The 20,445-nt window shown below is 50.6% G+C and overlaps 2 protein-coding genes and 1 long non-coding RNA gene across 7 annotated transcripts in view; 2 read left to right on the plus strand and 1 right to left on the minus strand.

Annotated features, from left to right (window-relative positions):
- Positions 1–398: 398 nt before the first annotated feature.
- Positions 399–11,560, minus strand: ANKRD54 (ankyrin repeat domain 54). 5 transcript variants are annotated; one of them, XM_043562539.1, is made up of 8 exons: positions 11,121–11,560; positions 10,118–10,165; positions 4,837–4,935; positions 2,955–3,026; positions 2,429–2,476; positions 2,229–2,353; positions 1,878–1,985; positions 399–1,506 (listed from the first exon to the last, which is right to left on the minus strand). In XM_043562539.1, the coding sequence occupies exons 1-8, from the start codon at positions 11,443–11,445 to the stop codon at positions 1,432–1,434; spliced, it is 900 nt and encodes a 299-aa protein (XP_043418474.1). In that variant the 5' UTR covers positions 11,446–11,560; the 3' UTR covers positions 399–1,431. The 5 variants fall into 5 exon arrangements, with proteins under 5 accessions (XP_043418474.1, XP_043418472.1, XP_043418475.1 ...); XM_043562537.1 differs by having other exon boundaries at positions 2,429–2,575; positions 11,121–11,548; XM_043562540.1 differs by having other exon boundaries at positions 4,837–4,930; positions 11,121–11,234.
- Positions 2,262–8,870, plus strand: LOC122472738. The gene is made up of 4 exons (XR_006294516.1): positions 2,262–2,371; positions 4,860–5,880; positions 6,142–6,365; positions 7,936–8,870. It is a non-coding gene; the product is annotated as an uncharacterized LOC122472738 (long non-coding RNA).
- Positions 11,561–19,794: 8,234 nt separating the features above from the next.
- The window catches only part of EIF3L (eukaryotic translation initiation factor 3 subunit L), a 28,237-nt gene continuing 27,586 nt past the window's right edge, over positions 19,795–20,445 (plus strand). Inside the window, exon 1 of the mRNA XM_043562541.1 lies at positions 19,795–20,150. Coding sequence (XP_043418476.1) covers positions 20,118–20,150 — 33 coding nt within the window. The 5' untranslated portion in view covers positions 19,795–20,117. The remainder of the gene's footprint in view (positions 20,151–20,445) is intronic.

Here is a 20,445-nt window from a genome sequence, read left to right on the forward strand (position 1 = left end):
GTTCAATTCCGATCTGATCAAGCTGGGCTTTGGGGGACAAGCTCCCTTCTGAAAAGTAGCCAGGGCCCCGGTGAGGTGAGAGAGCAAGCGGGGCAGAGCCAGGGTGGACGTGGATGGTCACGGGAGTGGGGGGGGGGGGAGTCTGTCTTTACTCCGCAGTCAGCGCCTTGGAGAGGGCCAGGCGGTGCCTCTCCCCCCCCTCACCCCGCGTCCCCCCTCTGGTGGCGGACCCCTGCCGCGAGGCGCCCTGCCTTCGGCGTGTCCACTGCCCACAACGCGGGCAGAGTCTGCTCCTGCAGGGGCAGGACTGGGGTACCTCCCTTACAGCGAGTCCTGCGCCTCCTCCAGTGCCTCAGTCTCCCGAGGCTGCAGCCACAGAGAGACGTCCACACACTTGGTGGCTTAAAACAACACACATTTATTCTCTTACAGTTCTGGCGGTCAGAGTTCTCAAATCAGACTCACTGGGCTAAGGTCAAAGTGTCAGTAGGGCTGGCTCCCTCAGGGAGATCTGAGGGGAGCATCTCACTTCCTTGCCTTTTCTGGCTTCCGTGGGCGCCTGCGTTCCTCAGCTCTGACCCCTTCCCGCTGTGTCTCCTCCGTCCTCTCTGACCTGCTTTCCTGTCACTCGGGTCCCTGCGATTGCATCAAGCCCACCTGGGTAATCCAGGAGGGTCGGCTTGCCCAAAGACCGTCTGCAAAGTCCCTTTTGCCCCATAAAGTCATGTTCACAGGTCCCTGGGGATAAGAACGCGGCCATCTGGGGCGGGGGAGGGGACCTCTATTCAGCCCACCACAACTAGGCTGCAGAAGGGACCACTCCGCCCTGCTGGTATTTCAAAGGCTGGGAGAAAAAGGGTGGGCCTTTTCTGCCTTGGGTTCAGCAGGGTCCTTCCAAGCCTTGTATCTCTAAGGGCTGGGCTTCACCAACCCTCCCTTCCAACCGGAGACACTCCCTGCAACGTCTCCTTGAAAGTCAGGTGGCAAGTCGAAATCTAACTGCTGGTGAGGGGTTCAGGGCCAGCCAAGAAGCCCCCGAGGGTGCCTGCCTTCAGCCCACACCCCGCTGGCTGTGACAAGCCCACGGCCCGGAAGGGTCACAGAGAAGGCTCTGGGGCCTGCCGCGGGGGGCGGGGAGGCCGCGAGACGAGTGAGGCCCGCTAGGACAGCGCGTGTCGGCCGGAGCTCAGGTGTGGCTGCTGTGCTGTGGGAGCGGAGGGGGAAGCTGGGGGCTGTGGTCCCCGCCCACAGAGATGACAGAGACCGTGGTGCCGAAGAGTGCGTCTCTGCCCCGTAGCATCTGGGGGCAAGGCCTCACCAGACACGTGTGGCTCCAAAGTCCCAGGTTCGGGCTTTTCCTTTGTGATGAAAGAGCAGCGGGGGCAGGGGGAGGGCAGCGGCGGCAGAGCAGGAAGCCTGGAGCCTCTCTTGCTACCTCTTCTCCGTGTTCTGCATCTGCAAGCTGAGGGACGTGAAGCTGGCCAGGAGGTCGGTCACCTCATCCACCTGTGGGACAAAACCACGGCTCTGTCACGGGTGCCACGACGGGCCCAGCTGTCTCGGCCCCCGATCTCCACCCTGATGCCACAGACTCGGGAGGGTAGGCGTTGTCTCCTGGGGCACGTGGTGGCTTCACTGACTGTGGAGCAGCTGTCCGATCGATAGTCCTGGACTCCAGCTGGTCTCAGACTGTCCCCGAGAGAAGGGCCACAAGTGGCGTCAAAGGACGCAGACAGGGGCTTCAAGGTCCACAGGGGGCTACAGCCCCCCAGCCGCGGCCTCTTTCTACTCTGAACGTCCAGCTGTAGCACAGCAGAGCGGCACCGGCCCCGAGGCTCCCTCCAGGCCCTGGGTCTGGCCCTGGCGCCGCAGCTCACCTGCTCTCTGGTGCTCGTCATCTGGAGGCGGGTGCAGAGGTCGTCCAGCCGTTCCCGCTGCTCGTGCCGCCCCAGGCGCTCCAGGTACTCCCTCAGCATCTGGATGATCTGGAACAAGGGGCCGGGCTGAGCTGCTGGGGGTCTCGCTAGGTGGCAGAGAGAGAGAGCTGCCGCTGCCGCCGCCGCCGCCGCCGCCGCCGCCGCGATGCCCAGTGGAGCGGTGGCCGGATGGGGTCGGTGTGAAGCAACCCAGGCGCCCGGGTGCGCCCGGGCAGGCGTGTCTGTCTGTGGTCCGGGCGGCACCTGTCCGGCGCTTGTTTGTGCCGTTGGCCCAGGGTGAAGGGCACTCACCTGCTTCACCTCCAGCCGCACAGCCTCCAGGCACTGGGAGTGGCCCTCCTGCAGGATGTTCAGCTTTGACTTGGCCAGGTGCAGGGGCGTGCGGCCAGCTCGGTCCAAAGCATCCACACGGGCCCCTGCGGGAGCAGGCGGAGGTGAGCGCACTGGCGGGGAGGGCGAGAGAGGAGGGCGAGGGGGCGGGGAGCACGTACCTCCTCGCAGCAGTGTAGTGATGACGGGGACATGGTTGGTGCAGGCCGCTGAGGAAGAAGAACAGGGACCTGAGAGTCCGGGACACCAGGGCCTGGCCCTGTGTGCCAGCTTGGCTGCAGTCGCTGGGACTGTGCCTCCAGGTGTGCCTGCACCAAGGCAGCAACGGGGCGGGTCCAACTCCCTCCCCGTTCAGCTAGGGAGACCGAGGCTTGGGGATGGGACGTGCTGCACCGCGAGCCATAGTGTGGGTCGGCCACGGGGCAGGAACAGGCTTCAGGTCTCACCTTCCCTAGCAGAGCTCTGCTGAGCCATTGAGGTTGCTAAAGCAGCTGTGCTCAGGACCCAGCCAACCGGTGACCCAAGGGGGAGTCCATGAGAGGCAGACTGGGGGGGTGGTGGTGGCCCCGGGGGCTCGAGCTCTCCCCAGACGATAGGAGATCCTGCTGGGAACTTACGGACAGGCCCCCGGGCTCTCCATCAAAGGAGCCTATCTGTGCCGCAGAGAAAGGTGTCCTGGAGGCTTACCCAGGTGCAGCGGTGTATTCCCCAGCCCATCTCGCTGGTTGGGATCAGCCCCGTGGTCCAGGAGCAGCTGCACTGGAAACAGGAAAACCCACAAGGACTCTAACCGCCACCCCTACCTAGCTAAAGAGGCTTCCTCAAAGTGTGGAATATTGAAAGCAAATACGATTCTCTAGGTTGTTTCATACATCCGTTCGTTCGTTCGTTCGTTCATTCATTCATCCACCTACTCACAGGGTTCATGTGCAGGATTCTGAGGGCCAGGAACTAAGGATTCTGGGAGAGCCTCCTGGCCCATGCAGGTTTGAAAAGACTGAGATTTTTTTTTTTAATTTTTCAAATTTATTTATTGAGAGAGAGACAGCACGAGCTGGGGAGGAACAGAGAGACAGGGACACAGAATCTGACGCGGGCTCCAGGCTCTGAGCTGTCAGCACAGAGCCCGACGCCAGGCTCAGACCCATGAACCATGAGATCATGATCTGAGCCAAAGTCAGACGCTTGACTGACTGAACTGCGCAGGCACCCAGAAAAGACTGAGATTTTTAAGGGTTAGAGAATGTTCTTCCGGGGTGCCTCAGTTGGTTAAGTGTCCAACCTTGGTTTCGGCTCAGGTCACGATCTCACGGTTCACGGTTTGTGAGATCAAACCCTGCATCGGGCTCTGTGCTGATAGTGCGGACCCTGCTTGGGATTCTCTCCTGCTTGCTCACTCTCTCTCTCTCAAAAATAAACATTAAAAATTTTTTTTAACGTTTATTTATTTTTGAGACAGAGAGAGATAGAGCATGAATGGGGGAGGGTCAGAGAGAGAGGGAGACCCAGAATCTGAAACAGGCTCCAGGCTCTGAGCTGTCAGCACAGAGCCCGACGCGGGGCTCGAACTCACGGACCGCGAGATCATGACCTGAGCTGAAGTAGGCCGCTTAACCGACTGAGCCACCCAGGCGCCCCTCAAAAATAAACATTTTAAAAAAAGATGGGGCGCCTGGGTGGCTCAGTCGGTTGAGCGTCCAACTTCGGCTCTGGTCATGATCTCGCAGTTCAGGGGTTTGAGCCCCACATCGGGCTCTGTGCTGACGGCCCAGAGCCTGGAGCCTGTTTTGGACTCTATGACTCCCTCTCTCTCTGCCCCTCCCCCACTCACACCCTGTCTCCGACTTCGGCTCAAGTCATGACCTCGTGGCTCATGGGTTCGAGCCCCATGTCCAGCCCTGTGCTGACAGCTCAGAGCTCAGAGCTCAGAGCCTGCTTCGGATTCTTTGTCTCCCTCGCTGTCTGTCCCTCCCCTGCCCGCGTTCTGTCTCTCTCTCTTAAAAATAAATAAACACTAAAAAATTTAAAAAACAAAACAAAACAGGAAAACGAACCTATGGTACTCAAGGTCTACGTGGGGCTAAGGAGCAGAAAGGTAGGCTGCCAGGGTGCTGAAAATATTCTTTTCTTTCCTTTTTTTTTAAAGTAGGCTCTACACCCCATGTGGGGCTCAAACTCACGACCCTGTAGGGCTCGAAGGATCACGACCTTGATCATGTGATCAAGAGTCACGCGCGCTACTCACTGAGCCAGGCAGGCACCCGTGTTAATCTTTAGCTTCATCTGCGTGGTGCATACATCCAGAAAGCTCACCGTTCAGGAGTTCAACCACATCCAAAAGTGACTCTTAAAAGGGGGAGGGAGGGGCTCCCCTGCTGCTGCACTTGGCGCTGAGTAAATGCCGCCTGAACGTCTTGGAGGCCTGGCCCCAACCACAGAGTCAATCGTATTCTTTCCCCTTTCTGGCAGTGCTAGTTTCACAGGCCCCGCCCCCCCCCCGCCCCCCCCAGCACCTCTAGAGAGAGGCTGCTTGCCCAGCTCCCCTCTCCCCTCCCTCCCCGGGACTCACCGATCCGGTCATTGCCATTGCAGGAGGCAAAGTGCAGAGCTGTGCGGCCCTTGTCATCAGCTGCACAGGGATCCGTGCCATCTTCCAGCAGCTGCTGCACTGACATCGCCAAGACAGAGGGAGGGAGGGCGACAGAGAGGTAGTGTGAGTTACGCTGCAGCCCCCGGGGGTGAACACGGATGCTCAGGGGACCCTGCAGGTAAGGCACCGATAAGCCATGGGAGAGCGAGCTCCTCCTGGATGCCGGCCTTACAGGGAATGTCATGACAAGGGACTTACTCTCCTGAGGGCACAACTGGGAGCCCCCGATTCGGGCTGCTCAAACTACGTCTAGGGTTAGGACATCACAGAAGGATCTTGGCCCTCAGCGTCAGGAGTTCTCGAATCACAGAAATCCCCGGCACGCAGACTTTGGCCCCACATCCATTTGGATACACACCCTTTCCAGTTGGACACAGCAGCCCAAGCTGCGGGGGCAGCGTTCACTTTGCTCCTGGGAGGTGGCCTTTTAGAGTGAGCGGCCAGAGCACAGGTTTGGAGCCACGGAGACTAAGTCCCAGGCTAAGCTGGATAACGAAGAGAGGGGTACGTTGCCAACGGCACGGGGCAGTGGAAAGAGCGGGGCTCAGAGCAGGAAGGCCTGAATCTGGGCCCCAATTCACCGGCAAATGGGAATGATCTCCGCCCTGCCAATCTCCAGAGCTGCTGTAATAACAATAATGGATATGAAATTTCTTCGTTGCAAAGCACGGAGCCATTATAAAATGCGACGCATTATGTGACACGTGTGTGTCCAGCTGAAATGGAGAAATTGCTGCCAAACATCATTTTAGAGCAGCTGACATTTTTAGTCTCCGCCAGCGAACCTCTCAAGGACTCCAGACGAAGCCCGGAATCTCCTCCTCCTCCTTTACTTCAAGTTCAGGGAGCCACTCCATCATCCGCGGGTCCTCAGTGCCCAGTTCACCTCGCCTGCTCTGACATTAAAACGCCGCGCTGGTTTTGGATACCGTCCCCCTACGCCGAGCACCAGCCTGGCACCAGGTACCTGACTGCTAAGCCCGGTGACCCCCCCCCCCCCGCCCCAGCCAGGTATCACGTCCATCTTACGAGCCAGGAGAAGCGCCCCACTATGTGATGTGCCCCGGGTACATTCACCCGGCTATCGGGGGGCAAAGCTGCGACACAAGCCCAGACTTCTCTGGTCTCTCCAGAACTTAGACCTCTCCAACTAAACACGGGGGGGGGGGGGTTTATTTTGGAAAGGGGATCACTTTATATTCTTTTTCTTGAATTATATTGTAGGTTTTGTGTTTCGTGCATCTTACTTCATACTCAGGATCGAGACGGGATTTGCACAGCTCCAGGATCGCTGTTGACTCACTGAATGAAGGTGGCAGGAAAAGGATTAGGAGAGTGGAAGAGAAGTAAGGGCTTCAGGCCATCTCAGTACATTCACCAAAAGACAGCCCGTATCAAAGAGATAAGACAAAGCTAAAAGAGTCCATTCTCTTTTGTGATTTGTGCAGGTATGGTCTTTTTGGTTGGTTGGTTGGTTGCTTTCTTTTGAGAGAGAGACAGAGAGGGAGGGAGGGAGGGAGAGAGAATGCAAGGGGGGAGGAGGCAGAGGAAGAGGGAGAGAGAGAGAGAGAGAGAAAGGAAGGGAGTCTCAAGCAGGCTCCACGCTCAGCGGGGAGCCCCGTGTGGGGCTCGATTCCATGACCCTAGGATCGTGACCTGGACGGAAATCAAGAGTCAGATGCTCAACTAACCAACCGACTGAGCCACGTAGGTGCCCTGGGCAAGTCCAGTCTTTTTGGAGAGCGCTACAGCAGTATCTACCAGAAGCCATCAAAATATGCCTATCTTGGGGCGCCTGGGTGGCTCAGTCGGTTAAGCATCCGACTTCGGCTCAGGTCATGATCTCGCAGTCCGTGAGTTCAAGCCCCGCGTCAGGCTCTGTGCTGACAGCTCAGAGCCTGGAGCCTGTTTCAGATTCTATGTCTCCCTCTCTCTCTGACCCTCCCCCGTTCATGCTGTCTCTCCCTGTCTCAAAAATAAATAAACGTTAAAAAGTATATTAAAAAAACAACAACAACAAAAAAATATGCATATCTTTTGATGTGATAACCCCATACCTGGGAAATTATCTTAAAAATGAAAAACCGTTGTACAAATATATGACTAACTAGGGGCGCCTGGGTGGCGCAGTCGGTTAAGCGTCCGACTTCAGCCAGGTCACGATCTCGCGATCTGTGAGTTCGAGCCCCGCATCAGGCTCTGGGCTGATGGCTCAGAGCCTGGAGCCTGTTGCCGATTCTGTGTCTCCCTCTCTCTCTGCCCCTTCCCCGTTCACGCTCTGTCTCTCTCTGTCCCAAAAATAAATAAAAAACGTTGAAAAAAAAATTTTAAATATAAAAAAACAAATATATGACTAACTAAATAACCCTTGCTTTGTCCCTCTGAAGGCATGACGGGCATCTTTTAAAAATTGCGGTGGGGCGCCTGGGTGGCTTAGTCGGTTAAGCGTCCGACTTTGGCTCAGGCCATGATCTCGCGGTTCTTGGGTTCAAGCCCCACATCAGGCTTTGCGCCGACGGCACAGAGCCTGCTTTGGATTCTCTGTCTCCCTCTCTCTCCCTCCCTGCTCATGCTCTGTCTCAAAAATAAATAGACATTAAAAAAAAAAAAGCTTTTGAAAAATTGTGGTTTTGATTGGAGAATGGAATGCTACAGTAATTTTTGGTTTTTACCTTGTAAGCTTAAAAAAAAAAACAAAAAACCCCATACAGCCATGTATTCATTCTACAAAGAGGGGGAAAATGACATTTCCATTTTGAGAAAACAAATGGCAACAAAGACCGTGAAAAATTACCCAGCCTACAAAATTGTGTATGCGGCACAGTTTGCAAGCCCATAAAGAAAAATTCTCTGCGTAGGACAAAGGATGGGAAGGGACAGTGTCACCAAAATATCAACAGAGATTATTTCCTTTGCTGCTTATGGATGTTTTTCTTGTATATTTCCCTAAGCTCTCAAATATTTTAAATGTGTATATAATTTTCAGATATGTGAAAATATGTTATTATTTAACAATAGGAGGACATCAATTTTATGCCCACGGTAATTGCTAAACTACAGCAAAAACCCAATAAACATGCGGAGAAGGAAAAGGAAATGCTGACCATAGAGAGAAAAGCAATAAAGAGGCTAATCCTACAGAGTCACCGTCGGAGCCTTGTAAGAGCCTGGTAAACCTAAGAGCCATTTAGATTTGAGGATGAGTGTGTCAGAGACTCTGGAAAATTACAGCATTTCTCTCAGTATAATGAAACCACCAACCATGTGAGTACCTGATTCGAGATGAACTAGGCTTTCTGTGGAAGGGAAGCGTAATTCAAATATTCTCTGGCCACACACTAGCGATCTTAAAAAGAGGACACATCATTTTTTCCTTGAAAAGCTATCTGGGTTGCTGCTGAAATATTCCAAAATATCCAAGTTCATGGAAAAGGGGACCAAAGCGAAGAGAGCTGAAAAGGCCTCCGGTTTCCAGGCCTGTTCACTAGGCTACGCCAGGGGTAATGGAACCATTTCAAGGCCCATGGTTTAAAATTTTTTTTTAGTGTTTTTATTTCTTTTTGAGACAGAGAGAGACAGAGCATGGGCCGGGGAGGGGCACAGAGAGAGGGAGACACAGAATCCTAAGCGGGCTCCAGGCTCCGAGCTGTCAGCACAGAGAGACAACAGCGTGAGGGTTCCGTCTACTGTCGCTGACCTTGAAGTTAGAGGGAGAAGACTCCAGGCCAAGGGATGTGGGTGCAGGCAGAGGGAGAAAAGGCAGAGGGAGACCGAGTTTCCTCTGGAGCCTCCAGAAAGAAATGTAGCCCTGCAGACATCCTGCTTTCAGCACGGTGAGATCTGTGTTGGATTTCTGACCCCCAGGATTGTATGCGAAGGAACTTGGGTTGGGGCGCCTGGGGGGCTCAGTCGACTTCCGCTCAGGTCAGGGTCTCGCAGTTTCTGAGTTCGACCCCCCCTCCCCCCAACGTCGGGCTCTGTGCTGGGATCCTCTCTCCCTCACTCTCTGCCCCTCCCCTCCCCAAGTAAAATAACTTAAAAAAAAAAAAAAAGGAAATTTGTGTTGTTTTAAATCACTATGTTTGTGGTAATTTGTTGCAGCAGCCGTGGACAACGAATATATGGATAAACTTTGATTTTTTTTCCTCTAGAACTTGCTCTTCTACCTCTGATGCTGCCACTGCCCTGTCGGCCAATGAACGCTAGACAGCAACAATAAAAAACCAGAGTGGATGGGGCGCCTGGGTGGTGCAGTCGGTTAAGCGTCCGACTTCAGCCAGGTCACGATCTCGCGGTCCGTGGGTTCGAGCCCCACGTCAGGCTCTGGGCTGATGGCTCAGAGCCTGGAGCCTGTTTCCGATTCTGTGTCTCCCTCTCTCTCTGCCCCTCCCCCGTTCATGCTCTGTCTCTCTCTGTCCCCAAAATAAATAAACGTTGAAAAAAAAAAATAAAAAAAAACACAAAAACCCAGAGTGGTGGGGCCCCTGGGTGGCTCAGTCGGTTAACCGTCTGACTTCGGCTCAGGTCACGATCTCACAGTTCGTGGGTTCGAGGCCCACGTCGGGCTCTGTGCTGACAGCTCAGAGTCTGGAGCCTGTTTCAGATTCTGTGTCTCCCTCTCTCTGACCCTCCCCCATTCATGCTCTGTCTCTCTCTGTCTAAAAAATAAATAAACATTAAAAAAACATTTTTTTAATAAAAAAAAAAGGAAAAAAAAAAAAAAACCCAGAGTGGTGTCCTGCTAGGAGCCCCTCCCACTCCCTTCACATGTCCTGTCAACGAAACAAGTCTGAGAACCACTGACCCAACTACCGCAAAGCCTCAGCTCTGTTCAGACGGTGGCTCTCCTGGCAGTTAAAGCTGACTGTTCGTTCCCGTTAGCCAGAAATTCTAACAAGCTCCTACCCTTGTTGCCAGGTGCCAAGGATACAAAAGCAGACCTGGTCCCAACCTCAGGGAGCCCACAGAGCGATGAACCCTAGGACATCGGGAAGTTCAGGGTGACAGGGATGCATGGGAAGAGGAAGCATGTAAGCCAGACTTGTCTCTTGCAAGTGAATTACAGTTATACGATATATACTATGAGCTTGGTCCAAGGGGTGAGCTGGTATACTGAATTCAAGCACTGTCTTCCCAGGAACTGGTTGCCTCGAGTTTTCTTCCCCTAGCCCAGAGAGCTAGCCCTGCTTTGCACACTCACCTGTTTCCACGTCGTTGGCATTGGCCGAGTCCCTCAGCCTCTTCAGAGCTGTGAAGAGAGTAAGAGAGTTCCAGTTCAAAACAAAACAAGTCATGATGAAGCCGAAAGTGGATGGCTTCCTAGCTAATCCAGCATTCACCCACGATAGCATCTAAAGGGACAGAAAGGCACCAGGATACAAGAGACACTACCCTGGGAACAAGGAAAAAACTTGAAATGCGGCACGGCAGATGCGAAAGGCACGCTGTGTCGCAAATCCTTCAAGGCCTCTGGAGTCAGCTCCTGGCTCTCCATGTCACCCACACAATGTAAAAAAATACAATGGACATATCAGAGTAGGAGTTTGAGTCTGGCAGACATGGGTTCTCATTCCAACACGGCCACTTTCTGAAAGGTATGTGACTTGGAGCAAGGCAATCTCCCTGAGCCTCAGTTTCCTCTTCCACATAATGGGAACGGTCTCTGCATGGCTTGGAGTCATTGTGAGGATCAGAAATGATCACATACCGCCCCACAGGCTCTGGCACACAACAAAAGCGGAGTGATCGCCGCATGTTCATCACCTTCCTCAATGCACCAAACATCCCCATAAAGCAAGTACTGTACTCACTTTACAGACGAGAAAACTAAGGCTGTTAAAGCTTCTATAGTTCGCCTAAGGCTTAAACGAGGCACAGGGGTCCACAGCCGGTCTGTGCGTTTAAACGAGTTGGTAAAACTTGCCTCCCCTCTCCGATACTAAAAGTAGTCTCCAGTGCTCCATTTTATTACCTACTTACTGATAACCGCCCGGAGTCATGAAAAGTTTCCGTTCAGGAATTACCAGGCGCTTAAAGACAGTCTCTTTCACCTTCACGGTCCTTAGCCGCGCTAACATCCTGATTCCTACTGAAAGGAGACTCGACTCGGGAGGGGTCGCTCGGGGCCCTGGGCTCAGCCGTCCGAGGACCCCGTCCGGAGGGGTCGGGGGAGGTCAGGGCCCCGGGGTGTCCGCGCTCCTCACCGTGCACCTCCTTGCCAGTGGGCCCGAGCCGGCGGTGGGGCCTGGCGGCGCGTCTCAGCCGGCCGGCAGGGATCTTACAGCGCAGCTCATCGCGGGGCTCCGCGTCCTGCTGCCACAGGACGTGCAGGTAGCGCAGCGGGGACTGGGCCCCGCCAGACGCCCGGCCGGGGAGGCCCGCGCCGCCGCCCAAAGCAGACCCGAAGTCCGCGAAGGAGAAGAGGCCCTCGGGGCCCGTCAGCGGCTCCGGGGCCACGGCGCACTCCCCATCCGAGCTCGAGCGGCCGGAGCGCGGCTCGTCGTCCGCGCCCCCGGCGGCGGCTGCCATGGCAACGGCTCTGCGCGGGGCCTGGCCGCCGGAGCCTCGTTCCCGACCCACCAACCGACCCGCTTCCTCCGCCCTAAGCCTCGCTGTCAGCGGGCGAGCGGGCGGGTCCGGCCTGCAACCACGGCAACCGAAGGGGGGGGGGCGGACTCCTGTCGCGAGCAGCCAACCGGGCACGGTCGGGGCAATAGAATTGGTTTCCGGCAGCGCGATTGACGGACATAATAACCAATCACAAATTTGAACGGCCTACGGCCTCGCCGTACGTCGCCGCCGGAGCCAGTAAAACAGCTAAGTGTAAGACACCCTTATTTTTCCCCCCTCCGTTACCCCCATCGGGTGAGGGGAAGATAACGGGCAGAAGCTTTAACCAATCCCGTTAAGATGATCTGCAACCGCTCTCTAAGGAAAATTAAGAAGCCGAACTCTGGGGATGCATACGGTTGCATTTCAAAGCAATGAAGTTTAAAAAAAAAAAAAAAAAAGGACTTCCTGGTGGGAAGTGCTTAGTGTAAGTAGGAAAATGAGAATGTGTTAAAATTGGGGGCTATTACCGCAAACCGAGGAGTAATAGCTTCTAAATGCGAAAGATCCCTTTAGTTTGGGTTCTCTCGTAAGCCCGGCGTTGATCACTGATTTACAAAGAATTGTAATTTAACGTATTTGCCCCACAGCGACACTGCAGTCCGAGAGCCAGTCGCTAGGAGCCAGGTAACTCTGTGTTCAGTTTCGGACCCAAGATCAGAGTCGCTGCTGGATGAGATGCTCACAGCCCTGTGGGGGTGGATGGAGCCGGAAACAGACGGGCTCCGCGCGCAGTGAAATGAGCTTGGCAACCCCCTCGCACAACCCACTATCCCATAGACACTCCTATAAGGTGGACGAGGAGGACCATCCCTATTTCACAAACGAGGAGTTGAAGCCAGAGAGACAAGGGACTTGTTTATGGATGCCCAGCTGTCTTTGGACAAGGGCTTTGGTCCAGACAAAAGTTCTTCCTTCTCACTGAATGTAACCTTTCTCTGACAGTTGAAAAGCACTTTCAGAATTTGTAGTGCTCTCAGAACAACATTGTGAGGTTCCTCATGGTACTGTAATGGAGAAAAATACTGTTTGTTTGCTCTCCTCTGCCCCTTAGCTGATAAGTACATATATGCCAAATCCACTTGTAGCTAGAAGGAAACCTAGAAAAGAGATAAACACTGAACATGTGCCATTTACTAAGTGCTTGATATATATTGCACCATTTATTTCTCCCCTAGAAGAGTCTTAGCAGGTAGATAATGTTACACCCACTTTGCAGACCAGGAAATTGAAGTCCTGAGGTGTTATATGAATTATCCAAGGGTACTGGGTTAGAAAGTTGAAGAACTAGGATTTGAGGCCAGAGCAGCCCTCTCTATCACACAGTTTTCTGTAATGAAGAACCTGCTGGAAACCTGGCTCCAGAGAGTTTAAGTGACATCTGGGTATTTATATCTCACTCCTGCTGAATGTATCTGGAAATAACTTTACTATTCATTCCTCCTCTTTTTCCATGTAATAACCTCCAAGGTAGTCTCCTTCCCTCTAGTCTCTCTTTGTAGAATGCAAGGTGCACATGCTGGCTCACACACAATTCTTTTCTTGTCTGTAGGATCTGCCTACCCACTGAGTTCAGACTAAAGTGCAAACCCTTTGTCCTAGCAGACAGCCATTGTCTTCCTCCTACGAGCGGGTCTGGTCCTCAAGCAATCTAGTCCACTAAATATGTGTGCACTGTCCCAATCTTTTAATTTGAGCAGGATCTCTACACATTTAGAGGCGGTTGTTACTTCTCCTTTCTAAATCAACGTTGTTGAAGTATAAATTACATAGCCCACCCTTCTGTGTGTTTGAAAGCCACTTGTTCTTTTGGATTAGAACAATAGGATGTGGGTTGAATGTGGATCCAGTTAGCCATAGCCTCAGGGCTTTACACTTGAACTTGAGCTGTATTCTCCCATGCTGCCTGGCTTAGCAACTGGCAACACCACATTGTAGCTATTTGACTGACTGACTGACTGACTGAATGAATGAATGAATAAATGAATGAATATAGATAGTATAGCCCAGTGGTTGAAACCATCAACTCTGGAGCCATGAATATGTGGGGCCATGGCTTTGAGCAAATGACTTTACCTTTCTGAGCCTCAGTTTCCCACCTATAAAGTGAAGGTAATAGTAGTACCTACAGCATGTGGTTATCACAAGACTAAATGATATAATGTGAGTAAAGCACAGAGCTTGGCACAGAGTTAATGCTCAAAAAAATGGTAGGTATTGCTATTATAATAAATACGGGTAGGATGCAGGCTAGGGCCATACGAATCCTGTGCAACAGTGGGCCATCACACTGGCTTGAACTTAACCTAAGGGTACTGCAAGCATTCACACTAGTCGTTTTTATTTGGTTAATCAGCAAACAAAAATACGAAACACTTGGTGGGAGACAAAGAAAATACCTATAGTGTTTGCCTTGTGGGGAAAGCTTCTACCTGGGAATCCAGGGACTTGGGCTCTAAGTCCCGTCTGGCCCAAACTCACCTTGTGATGTGGGGTTAAGTATCTCCTTTCTTTGGGCCTCAGTCTTTCCATAAGAAGGTATTGTTATAGGTCAGATACTGACACTAGCTCAGGCCAGATTCAGCAGGATTTTCCCTTCATTCTTTCTCTCACCCTGCTGGCCTTCACAGTATCTTAGGGCCATTTGAACTGATTGCCAACATTTAAAAGTTGAAAGTTTCACATAACGTTTTTAATTTCCAGAGTTTTTAAAACATGGGAAGATAGGGGGTGCCTGGGTGGCTCAGTCGGTTAAGCCTCCAACTTTTGATCTCAACTCGGGTCTCGATTTCACAGTCATGAGTTCAAGCCCTCCTCTGTACCTGGAAATACGTCATATGGTGATTGTGTGCCTTTTCAATATCATGCTAGAGAATTGCTCGCAAACCCACAGAAGGGCCATCTGACTCTGGGGAAATTTAACCCTAAAAATTGATGAGGATCCAGTGATGTTTTCCAACTCTGTAAAGTTAGAAGTTCCCTTGGAGGAAACAGATAAGATGCAATCATTTTTGCATACCTGATGGAGAAAATAATCCCAAAGGTTACAGTTTTATTATCCTATAGGGTATGGAATATGATTGGCAATCATAATCCAATATTCCTTTAACTCTTCTCAAACTCTTTCCAAACAAGCTCTGTCATAGTGTTGGTTCCTTCATTAACGATTAAGTAAGCTTACTCTTTATGGGTATTATAATCATTTTTTTAACAACTGATAATTTATTTATTTTTTTTTTTTAATTTTTTTTTCAACGTTTTTATTTATTTTTGGGACAGAGAGAGACAGAGCATGAACGGGGGAGGGGCAGAGAGAGAGAGGGAGACACAGAATCGGAAACAGGCTCCAGGCTCCGAGCCATCAGCCCAGAGCCTGACGCGGGGTTCGAACTCCGGGACCGCGAGATCGTGACCTGGCTGAAGTCGGACGCCCAACCGACTGCGCCACCCAGGCGCCCCAACAACTGATAATTTATTACAAAGTTTGGAGAATCGTATTTTTAATTTCTTAAAGGTGCTAACGTTTTGTCATCACATAAGTTCCAAAATTGTTTGGTTAGCTATTTGTTACTAATGTTACTCATAATATAAAAATCAAACATTTTGATGTATGAATGGCCTACAGTAGAATTCCCACATATGAAGTGTACAAGGCTGATGATTTTTGACAAGTGCGTATACTCATGTAACAACCACCCCAATCAAGATGGAGACGTGACAATGATATTTTCAACAATTTGAGAATTTTTCTTTTAGGCTGCAGAGAGGGGGCCCTGTGTTTTCAGAAACGTGGTTATTTATTTCTGGTGTTAAAAAAGAGACGACAGACCCCAAAGGGAGTCACTTGTGCTAAGCCCTACATTGGCAAACCAAGACTCAACACCCAAACTAATTGCAGCTTCAACCCCCACTCCCTGCCCCAGGAATGTAGCCTTTAACCAGTTACCTGGTCAGGACTAGTGAGATAATCTGCCGCTCCCCTTAACAAGGAGACCTTGCCCGAAGTGTGCATTCTTTCTTTTTTTTAAGTTTACTTATTTATTTTGAGAGAGAGAGTGCAGGGGAGGGGCACAGAGAGAGGGAAGAGAGACAATCCCAAGCCGGCTCCACGCTGTCAGAGCAGAGCCTGATGCGGGGCTCGAACCCACAAACTGTGAGATCATGAACGGAGCTGAAGCCAAGAGTCGGATGCTCGATCGACTGAACCACCCAGGTGCCCCCAAAGTGTGCATTCTTTGCTAATGATTTCCTCTCCACCTTTTAAAACCTTTCCTTGTCTGCAGCCCAGCGAAGCTCTTTTCTATTGCTAGATGGGCTACCGCCCCATTGATGAATTGTTGAATAAAGTCAATTTGATCTTTAAATTTACTCAGGTCAATTTTTGTTGGGAACAGTGGGCAAGAACGATTGTCTTGATGTTCATGGTGATAGAAGGGATACAACTTAACATGTCAGGAAACAGCCTGATGCTTCACTGTTTTGTTTTGTGTTGTGTTGTTCTGTCTAGCGGACTCCATGTACTAAGGAGCCTCTAGTTCTGAGAGCTACTGCTCTCCCAGGGCCCACATATCACTGCAGTAAACGTGGGTGACAGGGGCTTGTGAGACCATGCCCCGGAGAATGAAACAGTGAGTGATCTACAGACAAATGCGGGGTTCTCGGGGAGTGGCGCTCGAAAGGAATCCTGTCGAAGAGACCAGGCCAACTGCAAAATATAAGTCATGGCTCTTCCGAGTCAGAGAATTTCCAGTGTCAAATCCCAGGCAAAAGAAGATCAAGAGAATCAGGGCAGCTTTTCAGTGGCTGAACCCTCTCGACGACTCCCCCGGGCAAAATTGTTCCAGGAGATTTGGTCTGTCCACAGTTTCTTTGGCTTTGGAGTACTGATTTTCCATTAACAGGGGAGCCTTGCAAAATCAAATACCGTGTGATCAGACATTTCATAGTCTGTAATGGGGTTCCATATTTATTTATTATTTTTTCAAAGTTGTGTTTCTAAGCCAGCTTAAGATTCTGCCAGGCAATGGTCTACGTTTCAACTCAAATGCAGTTCTACAAATATGGGCCGAGAAGTGCAAGTGGGAAGGGTAAGCTAGTTATCACAATACAAGTGAGATGATAGTGGCTTGGACAAGAATGATAGAAACAAGGTGGTAAGAATTGAGAGGGAACATTTTGGAGGTAGAGCCACCAAAATGCAGATGCACTGAACGTGTGTTACAAGAGTCAAGTCAAGGGTGATTCTGAAGACTTTGGCCTCAGCATATGAACAAATTAAAGTTGCCCCTAACCAAGATGGGAAATACTGAGGGAGGAACAAGGTTGAGGCAGAAAGTCAGAAGCTCCATTGGGACATGTTAAGATATACACTATATAGAGAGAGATATAGATAGAGAACCCGTAGAGTGTGTGACTCTTGATTTCATGGTTGTGAGTTCAAGCCCCATACTGGGCGTGGAGCCTACTTAAGATAAATAAATAAATAAATAAATAAATAAATAAATAAATAAATAAATAAATTTAAAAATAATAGGAAATTACAAAAACAAAACTAGGTAGGAAAGAGACCTATTTTATTTTTTTAAGTTCATTTTTATTTTGAGGGAGAAAGAGAGAGCATGAGTGGGGGAGGGGAGCGAGATCATCTCAAGCAGGTTCCACACTGGGAGAGTCCCACCGGGGCTCAAACTCCAAACCCTGAGTTCATGATCTGAGCCGAAACCAAGAGTTGGATGCTCAACCCACTGAGCCACCCAAGCACCCTGAAACTATTTATTTAGAACGAGAAATCACAACACAAATTGTGCAAGAAATCATGCCATTATAGATTGCAATTTGTGACCTTAAAGACCTGACAAATAGGGGCGCCTGGGTGGAGCCTGCTTGGGATTCTCTCTCTTTGTCTGCCCCTTCTCTGCTCGCACTTTCTCTGTCTCTCTCAAAATAAACACATTTTTTAAATCTGACAAACAACACAAACATCACAAAATCCAGAAAAGAAACATATTTGTTAGTTTTCTTTTTCCTTTTTAAGCTGAATATGCTTTGATCACCTCTTTAGATAACAACAATTTTGTATGGTCACTTTCGATAATGAGAATGGAAAAATAATTTATTTTTTCCTCTAGCATGTTAGATCGAAAAATTTTTAATTACTTTTTATTTTCATTTTAAGTTCCAGTATAGTTAACATGCAGTGTTACATTAGTTTCAGGTGTAAACATGTTTATTATTGATAATTTAGGAAAACCTCTTCCGATGCCACAATTCCTTTTCAGTAATGTCATGAACATTTTGAGAATTGTCAAAGTTGGGGGCAAGCTGTATCAAGTTTTTGTCATATGAAATGTAATTTTTTCAGGTAATTTCAAGCTTCCTAGTGCCCTGATTAACCTTAAATAATCCTTTCATTGAAGACGCTCATCGATTACAGTGAGTGGTGGGTATATCTTACACACTGGAAGGCCAGCAAAAACTTCACACACAGAAGAGGATCACATAAATATATTCTACTAAACTCAGAGATTCCCAGCTGGATTTCCTCTAGCTGAGTCCCAAACGCCACTAAATATGACACAGGGAAGTATGACACAGGAGAAATCAGATTAGACGGAGAGTTTTAAGCAATTGCTGTAAAAACAGTACTTTTGCAAATTTTACAGAAACAGGGGTGTCTAACTGGCTCAGTTGGTAGAGCACGTGGCTCTTGATCTCGGAGTTGTGAGTTCGAGCCCCACGTTGGGTGTAGAGACAACTTAAATAAATAATTTTTTTAAGAAAGAAAATCTACAGAAGCAAAGGACCATATGAGCACATTGCTGAGACCCTCCTCAAGCCACAGAAGAGTCTTGGGGAACCAAAGGTCCCTAAATTTTAAGCTTTAATTCTACTGATGTTGGCCGGCTGGGTCTGAGGACCCAGATGGGGCCCTCCAGGACCAGCCAAGAGGGTTCTTGGCTTGGGGCATGATCCAAACATGAAACCAAGAGCCAGGAGGAAACATGAAACATGAGCAAGGAGGAAATGAAAACAGTTCACTGGAAAGTGTACGAGATAGAGTATAGTAGATGGAGTATCTGGGAGACTGGAAAGGAAAGGAGAGAGAGTCTCTGTTGCTTGGGGTTATCTGTTTATTATATCAGAAAAGGGCCCAGGAAAAGGATGACAAAGGCGAGTGACAGGTGAACAACAGGTGTTATTTCATAAATCACTTTAGGTAGGAGGGACTGATGCCAGCTTTGGCTGGGGTTTGTTTGAAGCTGATGTTCTGGAACATGTTTGGGATCCTCATCTTCTTAGATGTTATCAGGTGTGTGGGGGCCTAAGAAGAAACTCAGAGAATGATTACCTTTCTTGCTTTCCCCTTGGAGTGGGAACACAGCTTCTTTGGTTTATTGAGACGCAAGGTGCGATACAAACAAAAGTAAATGTGGCCTAGCAGAAAAACAGCAGAGAAGCAGTCTTTCTAAAAATGGGGTCCCTTCAGTTTCCCTGTCTCACCGTGATGGTTATCACCTCTTGGTGATAGTTCCAAGGGAAGGCAAAGCAAAAACCTGACACAAAGAGCTGGGATGGGGCAGGGCATCGCCATTCTAAATAGGATGCTCATAGAACGGAAGGTATAACCAGAGCGAAACTTGCACCTATCTGGGAGGACTGCATTCTATAAGCGACACCAGGTTAAATGTGAATGCGAAAAACCCGAGGTGGACTGTGCCTGGCAGGGAAAAAGCTGGAGTAGCTGTTTTAAAAGAGGAAGCAGAGGCTGGGGCCTAAGGAGGGTGAGGAACACTCCTAGTCACACAGCATATCCGCAGTTGAGCAGGGACTGGAATCCAGATTTCTGTTTGGTGTCGTGGCTGGGTAGATGACCACACTAAGGCCCTTGGCCCACACGCCGGTTTTCGCTGGTTTGTTTTAGAACCCCATCTCTAACTGGAGGACTTCTCCAGGAGGCGCACCCACCCTACCTCCCGATTGGAAAAAGACCACAGCCCGAGCGTGGAAGCTGCCGGGATGGGTCGCAGGGCCGCCTCTAGGGCCCCACATCACAGTGGGCCTCCCCTTGCCTGCTCCAACCTTATTGTCCAAAGTTGGCAGGCGCCTTGTGTCAATGACCTCTGGCTGCATGGGACCAAGTCTCAACTTCTAAACCAGTAAGTTTAGCCTTTCGAAGCCAAACATTTGAAAACATTCCTTGCTGCAGGCAAACTGCTTACACCTAAATCCAACATCAGGCCCCCATACCCGAACTTCCTTTCTTGCGGGAAGTCGCCAGAGGAAGCTGTCAGCCATCTTTTGTGTGGCATCATTTCTGGTTTCTCTTTGCCCATTCTTTGTCATGCCGAAGCAGTTCACTCTTTCTTCTGAATTTGCGCAAGCACTACAGACTCCCCCTTCCTTATACAGCCTCTAGTTGAAGAAGGAAGAAAAATTCAAGTGTTTGCCGCTTCCGCCCTTCTTGACGTGGCGGCTCCCTGAAGACTTCCGGTTTCCCGGCAGGCCCGGTAGGGGCTGAACTTCCGGCCTCACGACGCAGGCGCGGGCCGCAGTTTTCGCTCTCTCTGGCTGTGTTCGTGAGTGCCGCAGCCATGTCTTATCCCGCTGATGATTACGAGTCCGAGGTAAGGCTGGCCCTGCGCGTGAACTGAGCTCCGCGAAGGAGGCAGAGTTCTTTGGATGTTGGGCCCCGCGGCGAGACGGCGTCCGGGCCTCTCTGGGAGCCCTTGCGGGCCGCGACCGCCTCCGGCCTGCCTCCCTGCGGGCGCGGCCCTCATGCTGTTCCCACTGCTTGCTGCTACTCACCAGCCCCGTCTCGGCCCGCCCACTTCGCATGTCCGGTCTCCTCGTTCTCTCCTTTTGCGAGACCGGAGACGGAGGCTGCTTATGGAATCCCATAAGGATTCTGTGTGTCTGTAA

Source organism: Prionailurus bengalensis, chromosome B4, assembly GCF_016509475.1.
Source record: "Prionailurus bengalensis isolate Pbe53 chromosome B4, Fcat_Pben_1.1_paternal_pri, whole genome shotgun sequence".
In the NCBI taxonomy this organism is placed as follows: domain Eukaryota; kingdom Metazoa; phylum Chordata; class Mammalia; order Carnivora; family Felidae; genus Prionailurus; species Prionailurus bengalensis.

What these genes read in the sequence shown, in the direction of transcription:
- ANKRD54 (XM_043562536.1), bottom strand. Translation starts at nt 11,445, where the DNA reads ATGGCAGCCGCCGCCGGGGGCGCGGACGACGAGCCGCGCTCCGGCCGC. An exon ending in CAATGGCAATGACCGGATCG is followed by an intron (nt 3,027 to 4,836) that starts GTGAGTCCCGGG and finishes TCCTGTTTCCAG; the next exon opens with TGCAGCTGCTCCTGGACCAC. An exon ending in TGACGAGCACCAGAGAGCAG is followed by an intron (nt 1,507 to 1,877) that starts GTGAGCTGCGGC and finishes TTTGTCCCACAG; the next exon opens with GTGGATGAGGTGACCGACCT.